Source organism: Anabrus simplex, chromosome 2 (assembly GCF_040414725.1).
Source record: "Anabrus simplex isolate iqAnaSimp1 chromosome 2, ASM4041472v1, whole genome shotgun sequence".
In the NCBI taxonomy this organism is placed as follows: Eukaryota; Metazoa; Arthropoda; class Insecta; order Orthoptera; family Tettigoniidae; genus Anabrus; species Anabrus simplex.
In genome coordinates this window covers 918,482,717-918,498,894 of record NC_090266.1, presented here as the reverse complement: position 1 = coordinate 918,498,894, position 16,178 = coordinate 918,482,717, and the positions used below count along the sequence as shown (strand labels likewise).

The following is a 16,178-nucleotide window of genomic DNA, read 5'->3' as shown; positions in this document are numbered from 1 at the left end:
TTCACTGACAATATTAATTAATGCCCTTATTACAATTTAAAAACAAATTATGGTTGTACACGAAGCTGCTCTGTTTGTCAGCGAGACAGACTCATTTTGTTTTCTTCTTCTCTTTCATTTTATTTTTCTGGAATGCATTTAAACTTATGTTTTTCAAATGTTCTGTGTATGTACTATGTACTGCCTTTTGTAATTGGAGGCAACCCCTGTAAAAATAAATAAACAAACAAAACCTATGCCCTTTCCTGCTTCCACTTTTGCAATTCTTAGTACACAGGCAATGTTATAAACATCATTCAGATAGTTTTGAAACTAGCAGAAGTCATAACTCAGACTATGAATTAACCACACACATCCTTGCAGAACTCAGATTAAATTTTATTCCTTTTTAAACACAAATAAAAGCGGGAATTTCAATAAAAATCAAGACAAGTTTGAATTAACCAATTTTGGATTAGTTCAATCCTCCAGAGACATTAGTAGGAAATGTTTCTCAAAGTAAGGGAAATTCAATTAACAAGTAATGTTACTGTTAAGACTGTTAAAAGACTGTCCTCATCATGCATGGAATGTAATGTAAATGAATTATATCACAGGATATAAACTTCATGGTTTTGATCCGTACTGAATTGTGATCACAATAATAATTATTAAATAAATGTCGTAATGGTCCACCTTTTCAATACTATAATATGCAATATTTTTTAATTGCATTACTAAACTAGGGACTAGTTTCGGCCCTGGCTGGCCATCATCAGTCTTAATGTAATACATCTAATAACTTAACAAATGTACAAACACACAATTGATATTAAAACCTGGGATGAACTATGTGTAAAATTTGAAAAATAAATTAGGCTCTAAATTCTTAGCATCTGGAGTATGCTCATCATCCAAACTCTTTCTTGCATTAATATTCATAGAACTGTTAGAACCATCACTGCTAATCATAACAATTTCAATTGCAAAACGGGAGCTGGTAAATGTTCCTTTTGTAGTGAGATCATCAATCACCAAATCTACTTGAGTAGTATTAGCAGTATGCAAGCCACTGGACGCCACTGTAAATAACCACCAGCTGACGCAGAACTGCTAGATGGTGTTTCCACATCAACCAACGTAAATTAAATGAAATGTTCTCGTAGTGCTTGTTAAAAGCATGCTGAAATGCTGTTGGACATTGTCAGGACGGCACATGAAGATATGGTTAAAACCGACACGTTCTTAATTTGTGGCTGGTATAAATTCGCAATTCATTGTGGTGTCCATGAAGTTAACCTGAATAATATTAGATAAAATTAATGAACTGAAGGAGAGAGCGTGTTAGTCAAATGGCATAGGTTATATGAGACTTACCTCTCGTGCGGCATGAGGTGCGTGGCCTATTGCTGTGTGCCTCATACTAACGGTTGAGAGATTCCAAGGAAAAGGAAGGGGCGGGTCAAGGGGAGAGGGCGGGGCAAGGGAAGGGGTCAGGGGAAAGGAGAGGGGGTGGAGGGGAAAAGGGGGAATTAAGGTGGGGCTGAAGGATTTGGGGAAAACAGATGGCTGCTGAGGAAAGGTGCTGTGAATAGTATGAAAAATTGAATTATGACTTGTTGGATTGATGTTTCTAAAAATGGGAATTAGTACGTCAAATAGGATATTTGGCTTTTCTGAAATGTCATTAAGATTATGATCTGGGTTAAAACATTGATCTATATGTATGAAGCAGCTTTCAGTAATGTTAAGGAGGGGTCCTTTGTTGATGATTTTGAGAATTTCCATATCTTGTTTTATGTCTGCAAATTTGTGATTATAGTCATGCATATACTGTCCTACAGCTGAAAATTGTACTTCAAGGCATTGACGTGTTCCGAGTACCTTATATTAAAGTTCCTCCCGGTCTATCCGACGTAAGAAGAATTACAACTGTTGCAAATAATCCTGTATACTCCTGATTTTGAAAAACTACTGAACTTGTTTATGGATGTGGCATTATGTAAGACTTGTGCATTCCTATTGTTGGTTTTGAAAACTACTTTTATGTCATGCTTTTTAAAGATGTTGGTGACTTTGTAAATTTGTTTGTTAAACATAAAGATAGGAAGGGAGTTGTTGTTTTTTTTATCTTTTTTCAAAGTGGTAGAGGGGCGATATTTATATTTATTGATTATTCTTACTGTTACCATGTTTTGGTGGATCAGCAGAGGTGAAAGAAGGTGCGGGCTGGAATGGGTCTAACTACAAGTTCGAAAGATGAATTAAAATTTCAACAAAGGTTATATTTTCAAAACTTAACAGTGGTGACATAGAATTTGAAAATTTAACAAGTCAACAACAAGTCAAAATCAGGTACAAAGAAATTATAAGTGTTAGGGGATAATTACAAGATCTGGGCTTCGAGCCCCACAATTACAATCCTTGAGCTATTAGCCCAATTTTACCAAAGTACAGAATTAAACAAAGGGGCAGAAAACCCCATCATGCCAAGGAGCACTTGCTCCTAACTACAATGTTAAGCCTCCTAGAGGCACTTTCCAAAATACCAGAAAGAGCGGACCTGCTCTCAATTTTACAAGCCTTATCAAAGGCCACAACAACCCTTACTCCTAACTGCCCTCAAGGCAGACATACAGTGAAACAGGGGTATCTAATACCCAACCTACAGGGCCTTTGCATGAAGAAAACAAAACATCAGGATGAGTTACTGGCCCAAAGTACAGAAGGAACTGGAGGCGTAAACTTGCACTCCAAAATACACCTTTAAAACCTAAGTGGCTCTAGGCCGATACACAGGGGCTAGTCCCAAGCTAGAGAGGTGACCTGTATGAGAAAACTTTAATGCATTAAGGAAGAGAAGAATATTTGAATATCTGAACTAGCGGCATGGAGGTGTACCGCCCGGTACACTTACAATAAAGAAACTGTTGTATCCATTAGATTTACCTATATTACGAATGGTGTTCAACTCATTTTTGAGGTCTCTTTTAGACATTGGAACATTGAAGGCTCAGTACAACATGCTGTTGTACGCTGCTCGTTTGTGAATTTGGGGGTGTGAAGAATCTTGATGGATTGTAGTGACTGTTTGGGTGGGTTTTCTGAAAATCTTATATCTTAAGTAGCTTGGGTGCCTGATAATAGTTAAGTCTAAAAAATTAATTTTCCGTTCAATTTCGGATTCGAATATGAATTTTATATGCGGGTCAATGTTATTTAGATTAATGATGGTGGTAGCAGTGTCTGTAGAGCTCTCATCCATAATTACTATGGTGTCGTCTACATATCTTGCCCAGAAAAGGAAGTTGTCAGAGTTATTATTATCATCAATTTTCGTGTGTTCCAAAACATTCAAATAAATCTCGGCTAAGATACCTGAGTTCGCCGATCCCATAGCCAATCCTTCTTGTTGATAAATAACATTATCGAAAGTGAAATTATTTATTTATTATTTAGTGTATGGCATAAAATGTACATACATACAATTAAATATGGTACAATAACAATAAAACATAATCATATCGAAATGTCCAGTCCTTCTATCCACTCTAATACTCCCTTTGATGGAATGAAGAAATCAGCCCAGCTACCCAAGTAGGCTCGTAGCTTACAGCTGTCGACGATGTTAGGGATGGTTTGCCGTGGAGCATCACAGTCACATTCTGGTGACGTTAAGCAGTTCCACTTGTAGAGCGAGTCCCTCCATCTTCCATGGCCTGTCCGAATTCTGTTAAGTGTGGCCCACTCTCTGCGTGGTAGATGGGATCCACCAGAAAAGATGTTATGTAGGGATAAGTCTGTTGAAGTTTCCCAACGGTCTTTCCAAACTTTCACTGCGAGCCATGTTAGCAGCATCTTGCAAAGGTGGATGGCATGACTTCAATCTTTGAAGATTAAGTGCAGGGATGTTTTCTTGTACGGGTAGTTGGGGGTTTCTGCAGATTTTATAGTACTCTCTTAAGAGGGCATTCGATCTGCGCAAATCAGGTGGCATTTTTCCCGTGAGCATCGGGTGCCAGTGGGTTATGCCTGATTGTGCCTGAAATAAGGCGTATGCTGTTGTTCAGCTGTGTGTCAATATATCGGGTATAACGGCTATTAAGCCAAACAGGAGAGCAATACTCTGCACTGGAGTAAACCAGAACAAGCGCTGAATGACTCAGAGTGATTGCAGTAGATCCCCAAGTGGTCCCACACAGTTTCTGAAGAATGTTGTTCCGAGTTTTCAGTTTCTTACATAAGTTCAATAAATGTTGCTTGAATGATGGAGTGCGATCTAAGGTTACACCTAAATATTTGGGGAACCAGTTATGACGAAGAACTCGGTTACAGAAGCTTATGAATTGCGAATTTATACCAGCCACAAATTAAGAATGTGTCAGTTTTAACCATATCTTCATGTGCCGTCCTGACAATGTCCAATAGCATTTCAACATGCTTTTAAAAAGCACTACGGGAATATTTCATTTAAATTACGTTGGTTGATGTGGAAACACCATCTAGCAGTTCTACATCAGCTGGTGATTATTTACAGTGGTGTCCAGTGGCTTGTATACTGCTAATACCACTCAAGTAGATTTGGTGATTGATGATCTCACTACAGAAGGAACATTTACCAGCTCCCATTTTGCAGTTGAAATTGTTATGATTAGTAGTGATGGTTCTAACAGTTCTATGAATATTAATGCAAGAAAGAGTTTGGATGATGAGCATACTCCAGATGCCAAGAAATTAGAGCCTAATTTATTTTTCTAATTTTACACATAGTTCATCCCAGATTTTAATGTCAATTGTGTGTCTGTACATTTGTTTTTATGTCAGTTGTGTGTTTGTGCAGTTGTTTAGTTATGAGATGTATTACATTAAGGCTGATGATGGCCAGCCAAGGCTGAAACTAGTCCCTAGTTTGGTAATGTAATTAAAAAATATTGCATATTATAGTATTGAAAAGGTGGACCATTACAACAATAATTTAATAATTTAGTGGACCATTACAACAATAATTTAATAATTATTATTGTAAATGAATTATGGTGAAGAAAATGGTAACTTAATTCTGAACTCACCAGTCAAGTTTACTTAGGTGGCTGAGAGGTCTGATATGGAGGATAAGAATCATCAGGAGATGCAGCATTAGAAGTCTGCTCAGAATCGGCAATGGGAACAGCATGTATAATTGAAGCTCCAGGTCCAGTAAAGAACTGGTACGGGTGTGGGCTAGCAATGTACTGAAAGAAAAAAAAACTACATAACACGAACAGATACTTAATCGAGTCTGTTAGTTCCAAAATTCAACATGTCCATGAAGAAGTAAATTGAGAAAAAATGGAAAAAAAACTATTAACAGTGTTAATATCATGATTAAACCAATGAGAATGTGTATTATGATAAATGCAATCATTATGATGGAAATAACAACAATGACAATAATGTAGGATTTCACTAGAGCTAAATAACAATGAACGTTTGTTGGATATGTTGTGTTTTGGAATGTACAGTGGTCATGTTCAGTATTCGACCAAACATGAATGGACACAGTGTGGTTTGGAGTGAATTCTGAAGGAATTTGCAGACTTAATACAACTAAACTTTCTTATTCCCACGTTAAGTTCAAGACAGCTATGATTTGATGACAGTGCTATATTTTAATATGGGAAAAATAGGAACATTTTCATCTTCAATGATTACTTCAACATTATGAGTAAATTAATTTTGTCTTCTTGGAGAATACTTTCAAAAAACATTGCTGTAAGTCATTGGTTCATCTTCCTTTTCCTGTTCTTTCTGCTCTTGGAAGTTCAGTTGTCTTGAATTTGCCAGTTCCTTGCAGAGGCTGAGATCTGAATTATATTCCATTTGACCACCATAATGCTTTTTGAGTAGATTTAGATCATCATTCAATTTTGTAACTTTAGGTAAAACACAAGTTGTATTGGTTCACTACGTACAGGGATATATATTTTTTTCATCTATTCAGGGGTTTGTTGCTCGCCCGGTAGCCTGTGCTGTAAGCCTGTCTCCCATCAACACTTTGCCGTGATGCACTTCTCGGCGCCACAAGTTCCCCTCCTTTGCAGTCTGCTGAGAGCTTTATCAGCGTAAGGTTCAGTTTGGTCAAGTGTTCACGTGTTTAGTGCTCAGTGTGTTGTTCCAATGCTTTTTTCATTGCGTGAGCATAATTATAAGTTATAAATTTCATTTTTGTTCCATACTGAAGTACAATTATATGAAATAAATTGACAAGATTCTTCGGCCAAATTAAAATTAAACAGATTATGTGATAACTAAAATATATGTATACCAGACAAAGACAATGTTGCAGGAATAATTATAACATTAAAATACATACAATAACAAATATTATGGTTATGATATTATTGTCATATGATGTCCAAGTTGACTAAGGACCTCAGGCAAAGAAGTAAATCTCTAATGTCTGATGTAGAACAAGCACGGACTTGCTGGAGGAAGCAGGCTACTAAGTGGCTGAAACTAGTCCCAAGTCTGATGTAATATTATTTACTTGATATATTGTATTTATTTTTATTGTATTTATTTCTTATACGTTAGCATATGTATATATGTAATACCTTCATAAAGTACAGGAAATCTTGTGAGAAAACACTATGACTCAGTGCCGGGCGAGTGCTGGCTGTATTGCATTACAGTGTTTGGCGGGAGACAGGCTCTCAGCACAGGCGACTGGGTGAGTGACAATCCCCTGCATAGATAAAAGAAAGTCCCTGTATTTGGTTTATGTTCTAGCGACTTCCGCAAGCAACTTTCTGCTCCCCCAGGTTTATGAAATATGTTGCTTTCCCTTGAATGGTTTTGTTCCTTTTTTTATGAATAATCTTTTCATGGGAGCAAAATTGAAATGCCAGTTAGCAGGTGATTTTAAAACTTCCCTGACTGCTTTCTTCCAGTTACAAAAATTATGGGACAGATTACATTTCCAAATTTTTTAAAAATATCTCTATAATCCCCTGGCTTTAGAATTATTTCCAGTCTTCGGATTTCATTTTAACTGCAAAACAATATTCTGTCTGGTGGTATAAAAGAATGTCCTGGTACCAGAAAAACTAAAAGTACTGTTTTTGTGTGATTTGGAGAGTCACTTTTCAACTACTTTCTGAACATACCAAGTGTATGCAAAAGTTTTTGCCAGTTTTTGTGGTAAGGAAAACACATTAATTTTCAAGGGAAATTCATTTCTTTTGTCTATTCAAAATATTGGCCATCGGCTTCTACATACTTCGCCCATGTTTCAGGTAAGTTATGAATACAATGCCAGAAAAACTGCTTGTCTTTTGCGGCAAACCATTCGTCGAGCCATTTTCCAACTTCCTCGAAATTGCTGAAGTGCTGCTCTGCGAGCGCGTGCCCCATTGATGCGAAGAGTGATAGATGGCACCACGTCGGGGAAGTAGGGCGGGTGTGGAAGGATGTCCCATCGAAGCGATTTCAAGGAGTCTTTCACTGGTTTTGCTGTGCGAGACAGCGCATTGTCGTGTAACAAAATCATTTTGTCATGTCTTCCGGCCCATTCCGGTCGTTTTTCGATCAATGCATGATTTAAATGAATCATTTCTTGGCGATAGCGTTGTGTATTAATGATTTTGCCGGACTTCAAGAGTTCATAATACACAATACCGCTACCAGAGTGCGTACTGTCTTTCACATTGAAATCGCCACGTTTAAATTGTCTCGCATGTTCTAATCGATGGAGTGTGTTCACCATATGTTTCTACCAGCAAACTATGACTTTCCACAGCCTTTTTCTTTCGATTAAATCAGAAAAGCAATGCATGCCGCAAATTTTCTTTTTCAGGCACAAACGTCGACATCATCACTGAACGATACAATACAGACGCTAGTGTTTGGAGGACTCAACTTGTGTGTAGTTAGGTTAATGTTAGATGAACAAACCGACGTATGTGTCAAATTCATACGCTGCGTGCTGTTTGCTGGTGCCTTCTCTTAATGAAACCGGAAAAGACTTATGCAGACACTCGGTACCGATCATAATTTCATTTCCCCCTCTCCGCAACCATTGGCAAAAAGGCGAATAATATGCACAATCACAGGGAATAACTTGCTATTTAACCTGTGATGAATACAAGAAACCATTTCGTTGGAGCTTTTAAAACAGTCACTTTCTGCCCAGCAATAAATAAATGTGGTTTCTTTTGACTGAGCTCTCATAGATGTTCTTTCACATATTGTAAAATTATACATGTAAAGCTGGCGACTGTAAGAGGCAGCTTGGTTGGGAAGCTTCGGCAGCACAGCATTCTTCTGACAGTCCAAGGAGCAAGTAATTTTAGCCTCATTCTGTGTTCACAATACATACATTATCATTATAGACTGTTATGCCTTTCAGCGTTCAGTCTGCAAGCCTCTGAGAATTTATTAAACGTCGCTACAATCCTCGATTTGCAACGAGTGTTGTGGCCTCATTTAGTTCTATACCTCTTATCTTTAAATCGTTAGAAACCGAGTCTAACCAACGTCGTCTTGGTCTCCCTCTACTTCTCTTACCCTCCATAGCAGAGTCCATTATTCTCCTAGGCAACCTATCCTCCTTCATTCGCCTCACATGACCCCACCACCGAAGCCGGTTTATGCGTACAGCTTCATCCATCGAGTTCATTCCTAAATTAGCCTTTATCTTCTCATTCCAAGTACCCTCCTGCCATTGTTCCCACCTGTTTGTACCAGCAATCATTCTTGCTACTTTCATGTCTGTTACTTCTAACTTATGAATAAGATATCCTGAGTCCACCCAGCTTTCACTCCTGTAAAGCAAAGTTGGTCTGAAAACAGACCGATGTAAAGATAGTTTCGTCTGGGAGCTGACTTCCTTCTTACAGAATACTGCTGATCGCAACTGCGAGCTCACTGCATTAGCTTTATTACACCTTGATTCAATCTCACTTACTATATTACCATCCTGGGAGAACACACAACCTAAATACTTGAAATTATCGACCTGTTCTAGCTTTGTATCACCAATCTGACATTCAATTCTGTTGAATTTCTTACCTACTGACATCAATTTAATCTTCGAGAGGCTAATTTTCATACCATACTTCAAGAGTTTGTAAAATGCCTTTGCAAGTAGTTTGTAATAACCAAGTTCAGCTAGCAACTTATGTTTCCATCCTGTATTCCTATCAGTTTTTTCTCCCTTAATACATTCTTCTAGCTCAAAACACTTTGAACATGTATATGTTGCTGGAGTCTTGAAACTTATGTTGTACTTGGTTGTAAAAATGTGATGTAAGAATTATTTGACTCTCAGTTGAGTATTTTGTCCTGCATTATAAGTATGCCATAGTTGTTTAATAGTCAGATCACTAATTGAAAGATACTGTCTCTTGTATTTACTGTGACAGCAGTGTGATTCGATGGGAATTAATGATTCAATGAACTTCTTCACGTTTTCAGTAAGTGCCTCAAATGTCCTTGAACGAGTATCACCTCCTCTTGGCGAGAGACCTGTTTTCTGATGTTCCCTTCCAAGTCTCGGAACACGAAACTTCAAAATTCCCAAGATTGAAACAAAGGCATTTTGACATACCTGAACTAACAGACGTTTTTCAGAAATAAATTTACGAATATAGTACCTCAAAGTCACTTGTTTGCCTTTGTTGCTCGTACTTATTCAGGGTCGCTTTCACTGGGGAGAAATGAATTTGAAACTTTATTGTGAAAATCATAAAATGACTGGTGGAAATGTGCAACATCGTGCACCCCAAGATCAATACAATTGAAATCGAATCTGGATGGATGGCTGCAGTTTGGTTTCTTCAGAACAGATTTTGAGGAATGCCCAAAATAAGTAACAATTGTAATAATTTTGATACCCTAAGGAAAATGTTGCTTTTGATTCATTCATGATTTTAAGTTTCAGGCTGGTCTAATGAAATGAAATATCATAGATACAGTGCTCACCTCTCTCATTTATTTCTATTTTTCTTCCATGTGCATACACCTTTTGATCTTTTCCTACTATGTCCTTGCTCGGCAACTATAAATGCTGTTTTCACAGACTAATCTCTTGTTCAACCATTTCACTAGTTATAAAAGCTATGTGAGTGTGCACACTGGCTTCTCTATAACAAAAGGAAGTCACTGTTGATACAATGAACTATGCATAAACAGCAAACCTTTCTTACAGCAATAAACTTCCTTCTGTTACCAGGTTACTTTGGACATGTCAAGTTATGGAACAGAACATTACTACATATCATACAGAGGGCCCAAGAGATTATGAAACAAACAATATCTCATTTTTAAATTTTTCTGGACATGTTGAGTTTTAGAATTAACCGACTCAATTGTAGATAACTTGACAAAATCATTCCCTGAAATACAAAACATTTCAACCAAGTCTTTCATAGAAATGTAAAATCTGAATCACATGCTTAAAGAAATCGCATACTACTACCTAATTATCAGTATGTACGCAGTTCATCTCAAGTTAAAGTAACTTTGAATGCAATTTGTCGGCTTGGAGTCTCACTCTCCTTGGTCTGAGTTCTATTTTTTACTTCTGAATGAAGACAGGAGTGAAGGAAGTATTGTATTTGTGCCGTTTTTGACAGATCTTCACGTTTCCTGACCCTTAGACAGTGGGAAAGTGGGTTTCTCAATATAACAGCTCCAGCATAATAATCCTAGGGACAGCCTTTGTGGTGAAAAGGAGCGTAATGGAGTCCATCATCAATTCCACTTCACCATCAGAGAGGATCTCGCTCCTCTCCTTCAGGTCAAGAAATATTTTTTTGATAGTGGCTTTACGTCGCATATACACAGATATGTCTTATGGCGACGATAGAATAGGAAAGGCCTAGGCGTTGGAAGGAAGCGGCCATGGCCTTAATTAAGGTACAGCCCCAGCATTTTCCTGGTGTGAAAATGGGAAACCACAGAAAACCATCTTCAGGGCTGCCGACAGTGGGATGCAAACTCACAGCCGCACGCCCGGTGGTGAAGTAATAAAGCTTATACAATCATCAACGCATTTGCCCCTATAAATGAAGATTATATGAGAAACCCAGAAAAGGTGGATGACTTTTGGGAACTCTCGAAGATGCAGCTTCCAAAATCCGTCAACATCATGCAAAAATCATGCTCGGTGACTTCAATGCTCAGGTTGGTAGGGAAAAGAAGTACAGAACAATCGTGGGGGACTACCCGCACAGAGATGAACTAATAAAAATGGTGAAAGACTTATTGCAGTCTGTAGACAATACAACCTTAAAATAATTTTTCAAAGCCCATGCAAGGAACAAGAAAACATGGATCTCTCCAAACAAGATGCTAAGGGAGTTCCAGATCGACCATGTTGCAATAACAGCCGGAAATCGAAAAAATTCTGAATGTCAATGTAAGAAAGAGCACCAACATCAATCAGACGGCTACCTCTCAGAGATCTAAGTAAAATTCCAGGCAGACTGACCCAAACTGAGAGCCAGCAAGAAGCCCAGAATCCATACAGAGACATTGGAGCAGAATAAAGTATCTTGAAAACCTGTCTGACCTAGAGATGAAGAGCTCGGAAGAGATTGGTGAATCCTTGATCAAAGCATCTAAAAGTTTGGGGACCCCTCCAAGAAAACGGAAGCACAAGTGGTGGAATGAAAAGTGTGATGAAGCACTTGAAAGAAGATTAAAATCCTGGAAGAGGTGGAATTCCAATAAGACCAAGGAAGAATGGGAAGACTTCAGGAATGAAAGGAAGGGAATGGACAAGATTATAGGAGGCAAGAAGAGAAAATATGATAGAAATAGGATAGAAAAGGAGAAAGAAGAGTTTAAAAAAGAACAACATTTGGGAGTTTTACAGAACCATCAAAAAGGAGCTATAGGGATACCAACCACCAAGTCTTTACTTCAAGCGAACAGATGGAAGTATAGTTACTAACAATAAAGAAAACTGCCAGCTCTTAGCAGACTATTTTAAAACGCTGCTAAAATGAGAAGAAACTCTGGAAAGATTAGATGCATGGAAACATTTTCATGACATTCCAGATTCCAAACCACCAAACCTTGACGAGATTCAAGCAGATAATCAAGGAGCTCAAAGATTTAAAAAAAAAAAAACACCAGGTGAAGATGGCATTATGGCAGAAATGTTGCAGATCAGAGGAGAAATTATTGCAGAAAGAATCCACCACCTTAATGAAAACATATGGAAAACTGAACAGATCCCGAATAACTGGAAGTGTGTGCTCACACACCCGCTCCACGTGAAAGGTAACCGAATGAACCTGAAAAACTACAGAGGGATCTCTCTACTTCAAATTGCCTATAAGATAATCTCTAAAGCCTTGCTAAACAGAGCTGAAGGTCAAGCTGATCACCTCATTGATGAATACCCAGCTGGTTTCTGAAATGGGAGGTTGTACACGGAACAGATGTTCAACCTTAAAAGCATTCTGAGAACAAGAACGATAAGGAGCCAGAACAAAGCGGACATCTTAGTTGACTTCAGAAATGCACAAGATTAAATTGATAGACAGAAGTTATTTGGTGTCTTAGAGGAGTGGGAAATTCACAAGAAAACTAGAGAAATCATCAAACTAACACTGACAACACCAGCTTGAAAGTAAAGTTCTTCAGAGAAATCTCTGCTCCGTTTGAAGTAACAACAGGGGTCAGACAAGGAGACGGATTATCCCTGATCCTCTTCAACATCGAACTGGAGAAAATAATGAAAACCTGGGAAGAAGCTCTGAAATTGGAAGGAATAAGTGGAATACAGTTAGGGAAGAAAGGACAGAACCTAGAAATGAAGTATTTGGCCAAAAATGAGAAGATGGTACAGGAGATTTTTCATGAAATCGCTGAAAATGTGCGTCTTAAATTCTCTTATGAAAAGACTGAATATACGGAGTTCAAGCACCAAAATGAGAGGTATATGGAGGTAAAACATGGAAAGGTTAAAAGGACAGACAAGTTCAAATACTTGGGTGAATGGATGCAACTCAATGGACTGGATAAAGAGGCAAACAAGGTAAGAGCAAGAAAATTAGATCTGGCCTGCAAACTAACACAGAACAGGTAGGCCTATAACAAACCGGCAATATCCTACAAGGCCAAAATCCGACATTATAACTCGGTAATAAAACCAGGATTGCATGCTTCAGAATGCCTTATTTTAAATAAAAAAGGGGAGCTGCATGAACTCAAGGAAATAATAATAATAATAATAATAATAATAATAATAATAATAATAATAATAATGTTACTGGCTTTGACATCTCACAAACTACTTTAACGGTTTTCAGAGACGCCAAGGTGCCGGAATTTAGTCCCGCACCAGTAAATCTCCCGACATGAGGCTGACGTATTGAAATAATAACATTAAGTTATTTATTAGACCACCTAATCAATACAAAATCGTCTTGGATGATTTACATAAATTTGTTAGCTAATCATCCAAGACGATTTTGTATTGATTAGGTGGTCTAATAAATAACTTAATGTTATTATTTCAATCTAATATCATCAATACGGACCAAAAATGATATTTATTACATGTAATGAGGCTGACGTATTCGAGCATCTTCAAGTACCACCGGACTGAGCCAGGATCAAAACAGCCAAGTTGGGGTCAGAAGGCCAGCGCTTCAACAATCTGAGTCACTCAGCCCAGCAAACTCAAGAGGAAGGAAAGGAAGATTCTGAGGAAAATTCTGGGATCGCAGAAGACTACTGAGGGGACTTTGAAGAAAAGGAGAAATGATAAGCTCTACAAGTACACTGTAAAGGTCCCGGACACAATGCAGAAATGAAGAATGAAATTCTATGGACACCTGGTAAGAATGCATGACAAGTGACTGACCAAGATCTTCAAATATATCATGGGGTTCAAGGCCACCTGCAAGTGGGTAGAAGAGGTCAAGAAATTTGAATTACACTGTAGATGATGCTCAATAGAAGAGTTCAGAAGAAGAGTCGACAGTCTAAAGTCATTTGAAGAGAAACCACGAAAACGGAGGCCTATATGGATCATCTGCGAAGAGGAGAAAGGTGAGAAGCAGAAGAATTAAGAGGTTTTCCGAAGAGAAGAGAAGAGAAGAGAAGAGAAGAGAAGAGAAGAGAAGAGAAGAGAAGAGAAGAGAAGAGAAGAGAAGAGAAGAAAGTTCAATGCAGTCCACAGTTGGTCAAAAGAAAAAGAGAACAACAGTGATTTAAGATGATGTAGCGACTCTCTCATCCCCTTTATAGCAGCAGAAAGATGTACAACTCTTCTTTATGTTTTTGCCTACATAAAAATAGGCTAAGAATGGGGAAATCAGAGAAAATCATCTTCAGGGCTGCCTGCAGTGTAGTTCAAACCTACAATCTTCCAAATTCAAGCATACAGCTTCACACAGCCAACTCAGTGCTAATGGACTGCTGCCTTACATGCTGCCTTGAAAGAGTGACTATATGCACCGACACACACAGGTCTTATGGCAACCATGGGGTAGGAAAGGCCTAGGAGTTGGAAGGAAGAGGCTGTGGCCTTAATTAAGGTACAGCCCCAGCATTTTTCTGGTTTGAAAATGGGAAACCATGGAAAACCATCTTCAGGGCTGCCGACAGTGGGATTCGAACCCACTCTCCCGGACGCAAGATCACAGCCGCGCGCCCCGAACCGCACGGCCAACTTAACCGGTGCAAGAAGACCCACCAGAGTGCTCCTATTAACACCAGGACACCGGGCAAAGCATCTCACTTTGGTGTGTGATGTTGCTAATTGTACCCTGGAAGGCAGGCGACATGTAGCTTTATCCGACAAGTCACTGTTCTATTGTTTCTAACTGATGGTAATGTTCGGGTATGGCACAGCCTTCACGAAGCCATGGACCCAAGTTGTCAACAAGGCACCATACAAATTGAACGTGATCTGCCAATACAGGTTGCTGACCAGTGACTGCTACACTGAACTGCTTGGTGACCACTTGCAGCCCTTCAAGGACTTCACGTACCTCTACAACAATGAGATGTTCCAGCAGGGTAATGCAGAGTGTCATGGGGTGCAAGTTGTTTAGAGAGTTTCAGTGACTGCTGTAGCCACCTCGCTCACCTGAGCATTTATGGGATGTGGTGGTGAGGTCCATTCACATCCTGGACTCTCCAGCTACAAATAGCAGGGAGTTGTGGGTAATTATGGCTGAGACTCTCTCCACAGATGTTTCTTCCACGTGTGAAATCGATACCACAATGAGTTCCTGCACTTGGCCGAGCTAGAGGAGGGCTTAGACCCCTATCCCATGAGTTTTGGAATGTCAGTGTATGTTGCTCGACTTGAAGTACGAATAATTAAGAAAATACTGTGTAGGTCTAGCGAGATGGCCCACTCTCCTGGTGAAGTTGGGAAGCAGATGAGAGCATCACACTCTCCTCCCACACACATCACTCGTGTTCCCATCTTTCAGCATGTGACTTCACTTGTCTGTCTCTTTTCATATATAAACTTCAAATTGAGTTTTCAGCTGTTAGGATGTGGAATGTCAAACAGATGATTAATACTTCTCTACTTTTGTTAGCTGTTAAAATTCACACTAATATACAGGAACACTGAGGTAGGGAAGAGCTTAAGTGGAAGAAAGTGGCTGTGGGCATTGCATTGGGAAACCACAGAAAATGCTAGGACTTGCAAGAATGGAGTTCAAACCCACTATCTCCCTAACGCAACTTAACAGCTACACGATTCATGTCACATATTTAACTCGCCTGAAATACAGAAAAACCTCATTTATTTGGTCCTTGTTAATCTGGATTTCCACTTTATGATTGGATTTTGTTTCCAGTGAGAAAATGGGCATGTCCCTTGGCACACGAAACTGTTGTGTTGTCACTGCAGGTAACGTAGAAACTGTCGGTCCCAGGCTTGAGAGTTAAGAAACTGTACGGCTCGTTTATGTTTTGAGCGCCAGGCTGAGTAGCTCAGATGGTAAGAGCATTGGCCTTCTGAGCCCGACTTGGCAGGTTTGAGCCTGGCTTAGGACAGTGGTACCTGAAGGTGCTCAAATACGTCAGCGTTGTGTCGGTAGATTTACTAGCATGTTAAAGAACTCTGGCAGGAAAAAATTCCAGCACCTCGGCATCAACAAGAACCTAAAAAGAAGTAGTTAGTGGGATGTAAAATCAATAACATTATTGTGTTTTGAGTCTACGTTCTACAGCGATTGTAA

General features: G+C 38.9%; 1 protein-coding gene across 1 annotated transcript in view; it reads right to left on the bottom strand.

The window, feature by feature from the left end:
• Window positions 1–16,178, bottom strand: part of shep (alan shepard) — a 775,961-nt gene that overhangs the window by 10,458 nt on the left and 749,325 nt on the right. The window contains exon 10 of the mRNA XM_067139545.2: window positions 5,049–5,210. Coding sequence (XP_066995646.2) covers window positions 5,058–5,210 — 153 coding nt within the window. The 3' untranslated portion in view covers window positions 5,049–5,057. The remainder of the gene's footprint in view (window positions 1–5,048; window positions 5,211–16,178) is intronic.